Below are 15227 nucleotides of genomic sequence, written 5' to 3'. Positions count from 1 at the left end.
AAGGAGAGTTTAGATATAATAAATACTTACTTACTAAGGGGGGTAAGCGCACCTAGCAAAAAGAGTGAGCCCGCCGAGCAATTCACTCAGAACTTATCCCGTTCGTCCAAAAAAAGAGAAATTCACTTGTCCGTCCAAAAACGTTTCGATAATTCTGGCAAGGTTTTACACACCGACTTGACTGTTGAACATGACCCAATTCGAGACCGATGCTGAACAAATCTTTCTCTTGCTTCCATCAGCTGGTTCTGGTCGCAGGACAAGGCAGACAGGTGGGAAGCGTGTCTTTGACTTGAGTGACGATTTTTAAATGTCATCATGTACACATTGGCAGATTTACGTAGAAAACCGGGTGACCTCCGTGTGACACCGAGCGAGCATTAAAGCAAGAGCACAGAGGGCTGGGACGTAGAGATACACTCAGTAGCGGAAACAGCTTTCATTCACAGAGCCAAATGATAGAATTGGTGCTTTATCAAAGTAGTCCATAGATGCTTTAAATCCTCACAGCGAGATTCCACCATCAAATATTGCGTCAACTCTCCTCCACCTACTGACTTATATCTTGAAATCACGCAAGGGCGACAGTCGCTATGCCCACAAAGGCTTGCAGTGATGACTCAAATCAATCTCATAATCCCATGGTGTCCAGGGTCCTTAGTTTTTCTTTTGATTTGCCGTTTCAGCGTCCCTCGCGCACAGGAGCGCATACATGTCAGGATCGTTTTCTTTGGCCCAATCCAGGCATGCCTCTTTCGCAATTTCCTTGAAACATGGCCCCTTTGCAATCAACTCCATTATTGACAAGAGAACTGCCAAGATATAGAGAACCAGAAAAACGATGGGGTGGGCTTCTGTTTTATTTGGTAGTCTCCAATCTTCAAGACACCTGATTCCAAAGTCTATGGTAAAGTAGGCCGTGAATCGCACGAACCAACGGAATACTCGTGGACGGAAGAGGTAGTAGCGGACTTTGGCGAAAAATCCCAATGAAGGAGGGACGTTTGATGTGGTATCAAAGACTATAAGCCCGTAAGCGCACCAGCCAAGGGCTGCGATATTGGAAAAGATGCGCATGATGTGTGATGGGTTGGTGGTATGTGGTCGTGCGTCGCGCGCGGTGTTTTGCTCGTTTGGATATTTCAGCGTGAAAATTTGAGAATACGGGTATGTGAGAATATGAGTGCTTGGATGCTGGAATGATTGAATGATTGAATGCTGAGTGCTTGAGTGCTTGAGTCTAGTTATGATTGTTCTGGTAAGTGTTGATGCTGCTCCAAAGGCGGGCACCTTGAAGCTTTATACCCCAGGAAAATGAAAAAGAATGGAATAGAAACCACCAGACGTGTTGCAGCTCGTAACTTTACCTGTCGAACCTAGTGCCAGCTCGTCTGGCGCCGGCGTCTTTCTATATGCGACGATGCGCGCTATACTGCGCCATCAGTGTTGAAGAACATGCCATGGCTGTACTAGAAAGTGTCTGGTGTCCGAGGCTACATTGTATTCATCCGCTGATGGCCCATCCTAGTACACTTATGCTTTGGGTTTGTCCATGTTTGGAAGCGTCCAAAGCAGACGAAGCTGGTTGCGAAACTATGAGATGATGGATTTCATGCCGACACGTTGAATCTATAGTCCGCTTCTTTGTCCTTGTTTGATTTAATAGTATAGATGTGTAATGAATAAATCTCAAGGTGCCTGGGTAGAGGATGTCGACTTTATCTTGTCCTTGCCAATATGTGTGATTAAGACATGTGGAATAAAGGACTTGGCCCTGCATGTACTTGTCGTAAAAGACAACTTCGCTATTCTTTGGGCCTTGTTACTAGATTTAACCTTAATCGAACGTACTACTCGCAGTAGCAGACACAACCACGCTTCCCAAGGCGGCGTAAAACCTCCTACCTAACAAAGGTTATATAACTGTAATTACACCACCATCAGGCACATACGACCACAGCCGCTAGTAAAACTTAGGATCCCGTCCGATCTCCCTGAATAACCTAGCGAGCGCTAGATTAGTAGTTGGGTCGGTGACGACCAGCGAATACCTAGTGTTGTATGTAATTTTTGGTTTATTATTTTTTGCCCAACCTTGAAAAAATCAACACAATCAATTCATACTACCTACTATTATCGCAGTCGTCACAGCCAGTCAGTAACTGGTGCGGAAATATCTCGGACATGAAGGGCTAGCTCCGAGCAGCCTCAAAACTTACTTCACAGCTCCACATTTCCTCACTTACACGTCAACTGGTCCTTATAAAAGACACAACGACCGTACAATACAACCGCCCGCCCGCCATGAAACCATCTCGCACCCGCATCAACCCGCTCCCACAATGCCGGGCCTCCTCTCCCGCGCCCTCGCCGAGCTGGGCCTCGCGACGCTCGCCTCGTGCGCCCCCGACATCCGGCTCCTCATGGCGCAGCGCTTCACGCGCCTCTTCGCCTACGGCGCCTCGACCCTCATCCTCGTCAGCTACCTCGAGTCGCTGGGCCACGACCGCGCCCAGTCAGGCCTGTTCATGACGCTCACCCTCGCCGGCGACATGGTCATCAGCTTCTTCCTCACCCTGGCCGCGGACAGCATCGGCCGCAGGGCCACGCTCGCCGCGGGCGCCGCCCTCATGGCCCTCAGCGGCGTTGCCTTTGCCCTCTTCCGCAACTACTGGGTGCTCCTGGCCGCCGCCGTGCTGGGCGTCATCTCCCCCAGCGGCAACGAGATTGGGCCCTTTCGCGCCGTCGAGGAGAGCATCGTCGCGCACCTGACGGCCCGCGAGGAGCGCAGCGACGTCTACGCCTGGTACAGCCTGCTCGGGACCGCGGGCACCGCCTTTGGCATCGTGTCCTGCGGCTGGGCGACACACGCGCTGGTCCGCGCCGGCTGGGACTCGGGAGAGGCCTATAGGCTCGTCTTCTGGGGGTACGCGGGCCTGGGCGCCGTCAAACTGCTGCTGACGCTGGGCCTGTCACGGGCCGTCGAGGCCGAGGGCAAGACCGCGACGGAAGGGCGGCCCTCGGGGACGGGGACGGAGACGGAGCCGCTGCTCGCCGCGGCCGAGGAGGCGCCGCCGCAGAGGAGGTCGTGGAGGTCGCTGATGCCGCACGTCACAGCCGAGAGCAGGGCCATTGCCGCCACCCTGTGTCTGCTGTTTGGCCTGGATGCGTTTGCCTCCGGCCTCGCGCCGCTGTAGGTTCTTCCCTTCCCTCGGTGTCTTGGTTTGCTTGCTTGCACCTCGTCGTCGGCTGCTAATTCGGCGCAGGTCCTGGGTGACGTTTTACTTTCGCTCGCGGTTCGGCATTGAAGAGGGCCGCCTGGGCTCCATCTTCTTCGTCACGTCTCTCATCTCGGCGGCTTCCGTCATCGTGGCCTCGTCCATTTCCAAACGCCTGGGAAACGTCAAGGTGAGCTCTGGAAACGCCAACACCGGGAGAGACGAAGCTGACAAAAAGACCACAGACCATGGTGTTCACACACCTCCCCTCGTCCGTGTTCCTGGCCCTCCTCCCCCTCCCTTCAAACGTCTCCCTCTCCCTCACACTGCTGGCCCTCCGCGCGTGCACGCAATCCATGGACGTGGCTCCCCGCTCCGCCTTCCTGGCCGCCATTCTCTTGCCCTCTGAGCGGACCGCAGTCATGGGGCTGGTCAATGTCGTCAAGACGAGTGCGCAAAGTCTGGGACCCCTCATCACCGGTGTCTTGGCAAACCATGACTTGTTCTGGGTCAGTTTTGTGTGTGCTGGTTCCTTGAAGGTTTGCTATGATTTGGGACTGTTGGTTGTTTTCAAGGAAAGAGAGCGACGAAGGGCGAGGGATGAGGAGACGAGGTCATGAGCGATGGGCGATGGGTGATGTAATGGCTGGGGCAGACGAGTTGGCGGTGATTACTGTCTTGTAAGACATCGCCTTCGGATAGACTGTACTTGACTTTCATGACTTGATATACTGAAAAGCGTTTTTATTTTCGACAAACTCTTGCATGACGCGCCCTATGCCCTCCTCCTTGCCTTCTTCTTCCCCCTCACTTCCGAATTCCACGCATCCTCGAATAGTGTCTTTTTCTGCGCCATGTCCCCTGGTCGGATCCCCAGCCGTCGTACAACCTGGAATGCACCTGTGCCCACAGCCATCGTCTGTCCCATGATAATACACTCACTTACACCCTCAATCTGGTCCGTCTTCATGCCCGCCGCAGCCTCGAACAAGTGGTCCGGCGTCTTTTCAAACGATGCCAGCTGCAATACACTGTCGCGCATCTTGGAGAGACCAAATCGCGTGATACCTAGCACCTCTCCCTTGTACGTCATGACGTCGGCAAGAAGCTGCATATGTCGAGGGTCGATACCCATGTCACCCATGACCTGGCTGATCTCATCGGCAATGGTGCTTCGTGCAGCTTCGATACCAAGCACGTCACGACACTCCATGACGTTGTTTGACCGGGTTTGGGTGCCAATGACTCCCTCTGTAGTCATGCACTCGCGTAATCCATAACCTTCGACAAGCACCGTGTGCGTGTTCTGCTCCGATGTTTGAATAATGGCACGAGTAGCCTCCGAATACCCAGAAATGGGGACGTGCGGGAGCGCGCGACGCAAAAAGTTGGCTCGCAGTAACATGTCGCCGCTGTCCTCGAGGGCTGGCTTGGTACGTGTCGTCTTTCTGGCAGGCATGTCACTTGCATCTCGTACCCGAATGACGATCCTCTCGCCATAGACAGACAGATCTTCCCGAGGAATCTTCAGTTTTCGCTGTTTGCAGATGGATTCGGCAATGTCATAAATACCAATGCCCAGGTGTAGGTCTGACAGAGCGCTTCGGTCAATTTGTAGTACCACGTTGCCCTCGTCAGGACGCCATTCGTCTTCGACAAAATGTAGCACGTCCGAGATGTACGTCTTTTCGATACGGCCTTTGACGACTCTTGCGGCCTCAATTTGTTTATCGTTCATCAGAGGGCATGTAATAACCGGCGTACTGATATTCTTGGAGGCATTGATGATTTCCTTGATACGCGGTACACCCTGTGTGATACTCATACCGGCAACACCAGCAAAATGGAAAGTTTTCAGCGTCATCTGCGTACCAGGTTCACCAATGGACTGAGCACCAACGGCTCCGACAGCATGGCCAGGTTCCACGTGGGCTTTCTTGTACTTTTCAAGACACATCTTGATAAAGAGCCGCAACGTTGTTGCCGTCACCTTGGCAGTACGGTCAGCATGATCTTGAGCAGTGGCCCTGAGCATCTTGTCGCCATCAAATCCAGCCAGCTTTCGGACCTTCTCGAGCTTGGAAGCCAATCCTTCTACATGGTTTTCGATGGTCTTTAGGAAGCGACGGGCACCTTCGTGCTCATCGATACCGTAATCCGTTGTGTCTTCGTAGTCAAGCTTCTCACCATATGCTAATCCGTGCCTGGGAAACCGCTTTCGCTCAACAGCAAGCATGGAGTCACAGAATGCCCTGATTTCGCTGGGGGTCATGGCGGCCTCCTCATTATCCCAGGTAAGTGTTTCGGCGTGACTCCAAGTTCGCTTAAAGTTGACGGGTTCAGCGGAGCCCTCCATGTCAACAGGGTCGAGCTTGTCAGCTCCAAACTGGAACTGAACAATGCCACCTCCTGATGTTCTGACAGTGTCATCATACTGAGTTGATAAATCCTCCAGTGACTTCATCAGTCGTCGCGACATATAACCAGTTTCAGCAGTCTTGACAGCAGTATCGACCAGACCTTCACGACCAGAAATGGCGTGGAATAAGAATTCCGTGGGGAATAATCCCGTGTAGAAACTATTCTTGACGAAGCCTTTAGAGGGGGGTTGGCGAGCGTTCTTGTGGAAATGAGGCAAACTTCTGTCTTGGAACCCGTCAGGAACTCGCTGCCCACCAATAATTTGCTGACCGACGACGGCCACCATTTGAGCAACGTTAATATCGGAGCCCTTGGAGCCAGACTGCGCCATGATAAGGGGAGCGTTGTTTCGACTCAGAGTATCAATACAGTAAGAACCGGCCTGCTGTCGAACCTTGCTGAGAATACCAGAGATGGAGTTTTCCAGAGTCTGCTCCATGTTACAGCCCGGAGCCTTGTCTAGTTTGCCTTGCTTAAAAGTCTCGATAAGATCGTCACACATCTTATAGGCGGTCGATACCAAGTTCTCTTTCTCGACATTCAGAGTCTCTGTAGGAAAGACGTCGCCAACACCAATAGAAAATCCTCGGTTCGTGAGCGCTCTGGCACAAAGCTTGGCTAGCCGATTCATGGCAATAACTGCCTCGTCTGGGCCGAAATCTCGAAGAATAACATAGAAGATGGAATCCTTCTTTCCAGATCCGACGGTTGACTTGTCCATACGACCACACATGACCTCTGAATTGCGAACAACAAGCCAGCCATCATTGGGGTCCATATCAGGGCATTGCCCGGGGCGCGCTTTGTATGCTCGACACTTTGCGTCAAGGTTGATCTTGACGGAACAGTCCTTGTTTGGTCTCATCATGATGCTGAATATTTGTTTTCCAGTCCACAGGGCCTTGGGTGCCACAATAGCGGGAGGGGGAATCTCGATTTTAGTTCCCTGCTCCATCATGTGCATGCAGATGTATGAAAACGATTTGCGATCAAAGAATCGATCCTTACTACTTAGCAAGAAAGCAGCTGTGATGAAATCTTGCGTTGCAGCAATAATCGGTTCTCCGTTCTTGGGGGTAGCTAGATTGTACTTGACGCCCATGAGATTGATAGCCTCTGCCCTCGCCTCTTCTGTCTGAGGAACGTGAAGGTTCATTTCATCACCATCAAAATCAGCATTGTACGGGTTGCACACACACTCATTGAGACGAAATGTCCTCCAGGGTCGAATCTTGGCGAGATGGCTCATAATACTGAGCTTGTGAAGTGAGGGTTGACGGTTGAAGAGCACCACGTCACCGTCCTCGAGGTGGCGTTCGACAATATCGCCATAGCTAAGTTGCTTGGCCGCCAAATCTCTATTACCAAAGCGTAGATTGAATTTGTAGTAACTGTCGTCTTCTTTCTTGAGGATTCCCTGCGCTCCAGGCCACACATCGCAGCCGTTTCGGACACATTGGCGTAGCTTTTCGATGTTTTGCCGATTGACTTTTTCGGGATATGTCAAGTTTTTGGCGACAAGCTGGGGGACAGCAACTTGGTCGATCCCCAAGTTGGGGTCGGGCGAAATAACGGTACGGCCAGAGAAATCGACTCGCTTTCCGGACAAATTACCTCTAAACCGACCTTGTTTTCCCTTTAATCGCTGGCAGAAACCTCTGGTGGATTTGCCAAATCCTGGCTGCTGCAGACCCGGAACATCACTGTTGACGTACATGGCTATCTGAGTCTGCAGGTACTCCCACTGTTCCATGATTGTTTGGATGGGAGAGCCTTTTTGTAGGGCTGATCGGATCATGCCGCTCACCCAAACAATATCGGCCAATTTGGTTGTAAGATCATCTTCATTGCTGGCATTATCCTGTGCCACCGAGGGTCGAATACACACCGGGGGCGCGGGCACAAATTGCCAAATGAACATTTCTGGACGTCCCTCAGCTGGATCAAGACCAAGCAGCTCGCAGTCCGTTGGGCTTATCATTTTGAAGAGGTTCAATACCCTGAGAGGGTTGAGATCCTCCATGGCCTTGCGAAGATGCTTCTCGAGCTCGGGATTCTCGCGCTTTGCTTCAGAGAAGGAGTCGTCGAACTTGACTTTGCTTTCGGGAGGAACCTTCTTGGCGGCGGTAGATTTATTATAAAAGGAAAATTTGTCGTGCGTGAGCTTGAGGACGCCGATCTTTCGAATCTGGCCATTCACCGATCCACAGTAGGGGCAAGTCTTGGACTTGCGGCACTGCTCGTTGATTCTTTTGCAAATCTGGGTACGGCGGAGGTTGTCCATCGGCCGTCTCAGCTCCTTGAGGAAGGACCGCCGTTCGGGCTCTTCCAATAACACTCTTCCACAATCCTTGCAAATCTCCTGCAGAATGGACATGATGAACCGCAAATAGCCAATATGAAAGGCCGGCAGAGGCAATCGGACATGGCCAAAGTGCCCAATGCAGTTCTGTAGAGAGTCATGGCAAGTGTCGCATTTGCCGCTCTTGCTCGAGGTTCCCAGCCTCGGATCTAAAGGCCCATGGCGATATGGAGCTCGGTTATTTTCAATATCGTACAGCAGTCGGTCCGATACCTCAAGGACGGCTTGGTTGGCAATGTCCTGGTTCGACTGAATGCCAAACTTGATGCCCTTGAAGCGCTTGGGCAGCTTGTCCTCAAGCTGCTGCTTGACAGGACCCTCTGTCGAGTGGATCATGTTGAGTCGTAGAGCGTCGCTTGGTATCGCGCCGTGCGAGATGGACGAGGCTTTCGTGGCTTAGCCTTGACGTTGAGCTGGTGCTGGCGGCGTGGTTGAGACTCGGACTCGGAGGGGTCTCACAAGGCAGCCGCAGTTTGCGATCGCAGAACAAGCCCGAGCGACATGACAGAAACACACGAATGGCTAGAAGCAAAGGAAGTGAATGGGTTGCGCCCTCCGAGAGGGGTGTCGCGAACGATGACTCTTGGACGTGGGCTAGAAATATTGGCGTCAAGTTCGGAATTATGGTTGGCGACGACGATAAAATTTATGGCAGCATCCACCTCGACTTTTTGGTTCCGGCGTGACGAAGTGGGTGCGCATGCAGCTGCTGAGGTGGGGTTATGGGGTTCCCAATTGGGCTTAGCGCAAACCGACTTACACGGCTCTGGTCGAGGAGAGAGTCGAGACATATTTCAAAGTCGGCATCAAGGACTCGTATATTCTCGGACATTATTAAATTAAGTACTATCACTTCATGTTTGAAATCGACTTGCCACAAAATATACATAGTCTAGTGGCCGCACTCTATATCTATGTCTCTAAAGCTTCATCGCCGCCCCATTGCCTTCGTGAAGGCGATGGACGCGACTTGACTGTCCGATTGCAGAGCCGTTTGGCCCATCTTTGCTAACGATTCGCAAGGACGGCCAGCGGGTGTACGTGATAAACGAAGGGTAATTTACACTCCGAGACTAGCCCCATGACTCTAACTCTACCCCGTCTTGTTGTAAGTAATGTTGCCCTCCGAGGTGGTACCCTGCATCGATGTCATCTTCAAGGCCGCCGGCTTTCCATCAGTTCCCTTGATAAATTCGGCGGGACCAAAGCTGCCAGTATTAAATCTTTCTTCCCTCCACGATAGTCCCGAAATCCACTTATCCCCGAAAATGTGCCTGAATGTATACGTATAGTCCCACGACATATCCGGGCGTTCGGCAATAAGAACCGTCTCGTTCTTCGGGCCTGGGGCAGAGCGAAGTGTCATTGTGCCGTATCCAGCGTTGACGTACGTGCCCTCCATGTCTTTGAAAGAAAAGGACGGATCGGAGATGGTGTGGTTGGGGTAGTACTTCTTCACCGCAACCTCAAAGTCTTGCTCGGGCGTCGTGATGCCCTCACGACTATCGTGTCTCAGTTAGTTGTCATGGTTCTTGCGCTGGGGAAAGAGGGGGGGAGGGGGATTTGACTAACCTCGCAGTGACATTGAAGACTTCCTTCTCTGGGATATTGAGTTTCATAGCCACGAGCTTTCGGGCAATGATGTTATTGGCCGTCGCTGCCGTATCTGAGTTTGCAAATATAACGAAGCCAAACTTCTCTTCGGGAAACCAGTAGACCATTGACCTGAAACCGAGCATGACGCCATCGTGTCGGTAAAACAAGTGTCCTTTCAGTACATTTCGGAACCAACCCAGACTATATAGGTCGATATCATAGCCAAACTGGGGAGCTGGATCGAATATAAACCTCGCGGTGCGGATATCGTCGTGCACGTCTTCGGAGAAGATATGAGTGTGGTTTACAAGACCTCGAATCCACTGCGCATAGTCTCTCACGTTGGAGATGACGGCAGCCGATCCGCTCAAGTCAGTCATCGGCATATAAGTAACCGGTTTGAATTGCCCAGTCTGATTCGCTTGTCTGGTGCCATTGATTTGCTCCGTCTGATTGATCCACAGGTATCCCTTGGCAAGGTCCTTGTGCGCCTTTTGGGCGTCCGCCAGTCCCAAGTATGTCGAGTTCATTCCGAGCGGGTTCCAGATCAATTCTCTCATGACCTGCTTCAAGCCTTTCTTGGTCACCGTCTCGATGACATGAGACAGAACAACATACATGTGGTTGTTGTAATAGGACGCTACTCGTGGCTCGTGAATATAAGGCAAGTTCCTCAGGTTGCGAACAAGGTCCGCCGTGGAGAGAGGCACTCCGTTCTTTTCGCGCATCAGAGCACGATCATGGCGCGGCAGCCCGCTGCGGTGGCTGACGGCATCGTCGAGCGTGATGTGCTCCGTTGCCCATTTGTTCTCGAGGACAAAGTCGTCCTTCAAAATCGACGAGATATTGGTCGCCCACCCGTTCGCCAACGCGTCGTACGACCCGTTTTTGATAAGCACAGACAGACAAGCAGCGGTCTGGGCCTTGGTGGTCGATCCTCCGTAAAAGAGCGTGTCGGGAGTCACTTTCTTGTCGGGCAGTTCCGAGAAGCCGTACCCCTGCGGACATGACAGTTAGAAACACGTCTGAGTCAAGTCTTGACGAAGCGGCACATACCTGCGTAAAGATGTCATCCTTGTCCACAACGGCAATGGCCATGCCGGGAATCTTCCAATAGTCCATGTGTTCCTTGACGAAGTCGGCAACCTCGCTCGTGAGGAGATTCTGGCCAGAAGTGTTGTTCGTGCCTCTTCTCGGCACCAGAGCATCAGCGTGACTTGCACACGCGATGTTGAGGGCTAGGCCCATGCCCAGGAGAGGACTTCGCAAAAAGCCCATGGTGATGTTTCGAAGATAATCAAACAAACTAGGTTGGATCGTAAAGGAGCGTGAAGACTTGTTGTTAGTAAAGAATGTGAAGTCTTGCTCGGAGTACTCGATGCTTGACAAAGTAAGCCAGCAGGTCGAGGACAGAAAAACCGAATACTTGGAGTCCTTCATATAGACTTTTGTACTGTCTGCAGATCACTACTTGTCCCGTCGTCTGAATCTATTAATCTATTCAGAAGTTCCCTGATCATGGCGCTATTCCCGTTACGCAAGCGACATTCATGCAAGATGCGGCACAAGGCTGAGAAACCACTGCAAATGACGAATTCTGCCTCGTGGGAAGCAGTTCCCGGTTGAATGGATCTGTAGGGTCTTGAAAAAGATCAGGCTGTGCTATTCTGGGGGGGGGGGGGGGTCGTGACCCGATGTGTGTTGACTCGATGTGTGTCCGTACTTGGTCGGGCTCCTTATAGCGCCTCCCACACGATGGGCATTGGCCGTTTCACGCGCGAGATTGAAGTGACATGACATCAACGGACGGACTGGTTTTCAAAAGGCCTGCTCGACTCCCGTCTGGGTCGTCTATTACCCCCGGCTGCGCTGCGCGATTGCATTGCCACGCCGGACGGATCTGTGTTAGCAACGGGCTATGGCAACTAGTGGAGTTGACTAACAAGCTTTCGAGGTTTCCAAATATAGCACCCCGGCGATGCTGCGCACTGTTCATTCGATGTATGCGGTGGCTGATGAATTCTGGAAATCGGGAACCCTTCTGGTGGACGTTGACAAGACGCCTTGACTGACGGGAACGCGGCACAATATAGTCCCATCTCTTGTATCTCATCTCCTCATTGGTAACAGTCCAAGTCTTTGCGACTACACATATCCATCAAATCGTATTGTCATAACCGAGTGGCCCTATTAAACTCGCGCAGCAGGACTTCTACGTCGCTGCACCATTCCGTCTTTGCCGGCCAACTCTTGCCTCCACGCCACAACCGTCCCATTCCGCGCGAATAAAAGTCCCGTGCGATCGCACCATGAGGGTCCCAGCACTGTTGTCCATAAGAGGTTGGGGTCGAAGAAAGTGGATTTTGTTGGAGTCTCTTCCGACTTGGCGTTCGCGTGGCTGTGTGAGACGATGCGACACCGCTCAATGCTCACGTTGCTGAGGCTGAAAACGGCCATTTGCACACTCTGGGGACCCGGAAAGGTGAAACCTGGCTCAATTGGCTGGCCGAGTCACGCATTAGTATAGAGTGAACTAGTTCCAGCCATTCTTGATGCATGCATGCGGGTATTCATTTCAATATTGTGCAGGGATGAGCCTTGAGCTCACCACTGACCAGTCTGATTTATATCAGGAAACATATCTGCTAATTCTCGCATAGTCCATATCATGAGAACCGTGAATCCTCCTTTGGATTTCTTTATTCTGGTAGTTTGTGAAGCTGAAGTGGCCGTATTAGCTGGCCAACAGTGCTTGGTAGCTTGCCGTTCAGGATGTCAAAACTCGTCATTGACTCGTTTTCAAGCTCCATGATTGCACATGCAAGAAAACGAATTCCATTTCTATCTTGTAATTAGTCTCCCAAAGATGGGATATCAGTTCCCGACGCCCGGACAGGCGTGCATAATAAGGGGCAGTTTCGATTTCGTAACTATAAACACACGGTTTGGCTAGCACTCAATAATTACATGCAGGGGGAGACCCATGGGTCGATAAAATTTCTCCTCCAAGAACAGATATCTCACAGCTTGACTGAATAAGACGCCCGTTGTATCAAAATGAGAATGACCTTACGGCATACGGAAGCTGTCGTGCCGATAATCAGTCCATCCTTGACGGCTACAAGGCGTATCTTTTCGAGCCGACACTTGTCTGAAACCAAAAAACGCCCAACGAGAGTACTGAAGCCGAGAAGTAGGGATGTACGTTGTCAAACGTTATTAATAGAACTTCCTTTGTAGCTTGATGGTCCAACCTAATAGCCGTAGCGACATCCCTTACCAAGCTTGGCATGAGGCTGTGTTCGGTAGATCAAGCTTCTCTTCGGTAGGGGGGAATTATCCCATATTGACCAGGCTCTTTTTCCCTCGCACACTATCTTCGAACTTTATTCTGCAGGGCTGTAGGGCTAGGGAGGACTGGACGGGCCGAGGACTGATTCGGGTAATACAGCGAGATGCTTCCCAAGTGCCCCTAGCAGGGAAACATGGGCTACGGCGCCAAAGACAATATATTCCAGGGCTCTGGGATATGGATAAAGTTTACTGTATGGATTTTCCAACTCGGAGCCTCATGTCATGAGTAAGTAGATTTTCATATCCCGCATGACATCGATGTAACCGACATTACAACCCCCGTACGGTTTTATTAGGCCGGAGCGCCCCTCCTCATGTGGCAGCTGCATCACCATAAACAGCTCAATGGTTGGTGAAAGCGGAGCTTGGCCTGCGTTTTACGTGATGAAATGTGGCACGTTGGCAAGCATCAGGATCTGACCCTACCTTCCGTCTCTGCGCCTTGCCATCATGTATCAAACTATGTCAAGGCAGAATCCTTGGTCGAAAACAGTTGATAAAAGATTGAAGCCATCCGTGACAAATAGCACTTTCATGACTCCCGCAGACCTTCTGGCAGCTTCGATCAAGGGGTGAATATCCGCCTCTCGCCACTTTACCTACCCCTTTATCAGGGCCTCGCTGAGACCAGGGCTTTCGTGTTCATAAGTGTTCAAGAGATAATAAAGAGTAGTCAAATGGAGTTATAAAACCAGAGGGCTTAGGGCTTGAACTTCCAAATTAACTCCCAGTGCTTCTCGTATTACTGGTACAAATAGCGATCGTCTAGGCACTGGCGCTCTGGGTATTTTAGTACTGCACCTCTTTATACTGAAGAACTGTTACAAGCTGTGCCCACAATACTTCCGGCCCTCAGACGTTTGTTTGTGTTGCTTCAGTACCGGAGCAGTCTGAAGATAATTTCGACGAGGCTACCAACAAGGAACTGAGACACGCAAACCACAAGATTGCATGTCTTATTTATCCCTTGGTTTCAAATAGAGAATTACACCAAATCCATAGAATGAAAGGGAAAATTTTTTTTACCAGCCCACCCTCCCTCGTACGGTACATGATGTCCCAATTCCCCGTCTCTCCCGCCAGGCCGCCTTGTCGCTTTTGTCCAGTATGCCTCGCTTTTTATCCCCTCATTGCTGCGTTGTACATGATGACATATCGAGACACTTATCTGGTCACGTTACGTATTTTATGAGCGCTTTTATCGTCCATATACTGTGCGACGCTGCGCTTGCGGCCGAGCGGCCCACAAAAGTATGACTATATAAAGCTAAATACTGCTCCTTCCTTCGCCTTCGGGCATTTGGTTTATTTGAAACGATACAGGTCAGTACCCACATTTCCTCCTCCACAAGGTCGACGGTTCGAACTCTGTTACTAACATACGCACAGAGAAGATTAGCATGGCCCCTGCACTAAGGATGACACGCTCAATCAAAGAGAAGCTAAACATTTTTTTTGCCTTTTTTTTTAATTAACATTTTTTTTTGCTCGTCCTTTTTAATCTTTACATTGTGCAAGGGCTAGTCAGGCGTTGCGGCTGGAGGCATGCACGTGGGTGCCAGACTCGATGCAATTAGCTGGAAGCGCCCCGAGTTTTTTCGCTTGGCTTCCCTCTATTGGGAGCAGCATGCATGAGTGCTGTGGGGATAAGTGTATCGGCCAAAACATAGGGTCCCCAGATGTCTTGCATGATCATCTAGCCCTTTCTTCTTATCTTTGTTTCTGAAATTATTTTAATCAATACAAGTGTTGTACAACATGGCAATTCCAAAGTCTGGTACGCATGGCGAATGGTGGAGTCGAGATGTTGGTAGTCGCCGGGGAACGGAATGTCTTGCTTCGAATCTGCCTTGGCCCAGAAGATGACCAGACTGCACCAGGAAAATACGCCTTGTTGGTCTCGTCACGCTCCACTGCGCATTGATTTACCGGCCCAGCTGCCGGGCGCTTAACTCGCCTGACTCAACCGCTCTTTCTGAAACAGATCACCAGACGCCTTCGCTCCCGGCTTGGGGCTCCCGGCTTGGGCAGCCCTGCCTCCTGCAATGCTCGGTATGGAGAATATCCAACCCTGTTTTAAAGTTGGCCGGCACGGCAAAGAGGCTCCTCTTTTGGAAAGAAGCAAGTGATCAGTCGTACGATTCAGAATCAGACGAAACACTTATGCGATTATCATGACCACTCAGCAGCAGACAACTGACGTGCTGCGCCGAAGAGGGTATCCCATCTAAGCATGACTCGAAATATGCCAGGGTCCAGAAGCAATTTGGGTATTC

General features: G+C 51.1%; 3 protein-coding genes across 3 annotated transcripts; 1 reads left to right on the top strand and 2 right to left on the bottom strand.

Moving 5' to 3' along the window:
- Positions 1-2342: 2342 nt before the first annotated feature.
- Positions 2343-3627, top strand: MAA_08221 (MFS transporter; the record flags this gene model as incomplete). Its single annotated transcript, XM_007826219.1, has 2 exons — positions 2343-3193; positions 3267-3627. 2 exons carry the CDS (start codon positions 2343-2345, stop codon positions 3625-3627), a joined length of 1212 nt encoding a protein of 403 aa, XP_007824410.1.
- A 366-nt stretch (positions 3628-3993) lies between these two features.
- Positions 3994-8337, bottom strand: MAA_08222 (DNA-directed RNA polymerase II largest subunit; the record flags this gene model as incomplete). Its single annotated transcript, XM_007826220.1, has 1 exon — positions 3994-8337. One exon carries the CDS (start codon positions 8335-8337, stop codon positions 3994-3996), a length of 4344 nt encoding a protein of 1447 aa, XP_007824411.1.
- Positions 8338-9094: 757 nt separating this feature from the next.
- MAA_08223 (Beta-lactamase-type transpeptidase fold domain containing protein) lies at positions 9095-10875 on the bottom strand (the record flags this gene model as incomplete). The annotated part of the gene is made up of 3 exons (XM_007826221.1): positions 9095-9503; positions 9574-10595; positions 10654-10875. 3 exons carry the CDS (start codon positions 10873-10875, stop codon positions 9095-9097), a joined length of 1653 nt encoding a protein of 550 aa, XP_007824412.1.
- Between the last annotated feature and the right edge of the window lie 4352 nt (positions 10876-15227).

The sequence above is a fragment of the Metarhizium robertsii genome (assembly GCF_000187425.2).
Source record: "Metarhizium robertsii ARSEF 23 chromosome Unknown MAA_Scf_4, whole genome shotgun sequence".
Classification (NCBI taxonomy): Eukaryota; Fungi; Ascomycota; class Sordariomycetes; order Hypocreales; family Clavicipitaceae; genus Metarhizium; species Metarhizium robertsii.
Note: the sequence above shows the minus strand (reverse complement) of the source record. Positions and strands in the feature narration are given on the sequence as shown.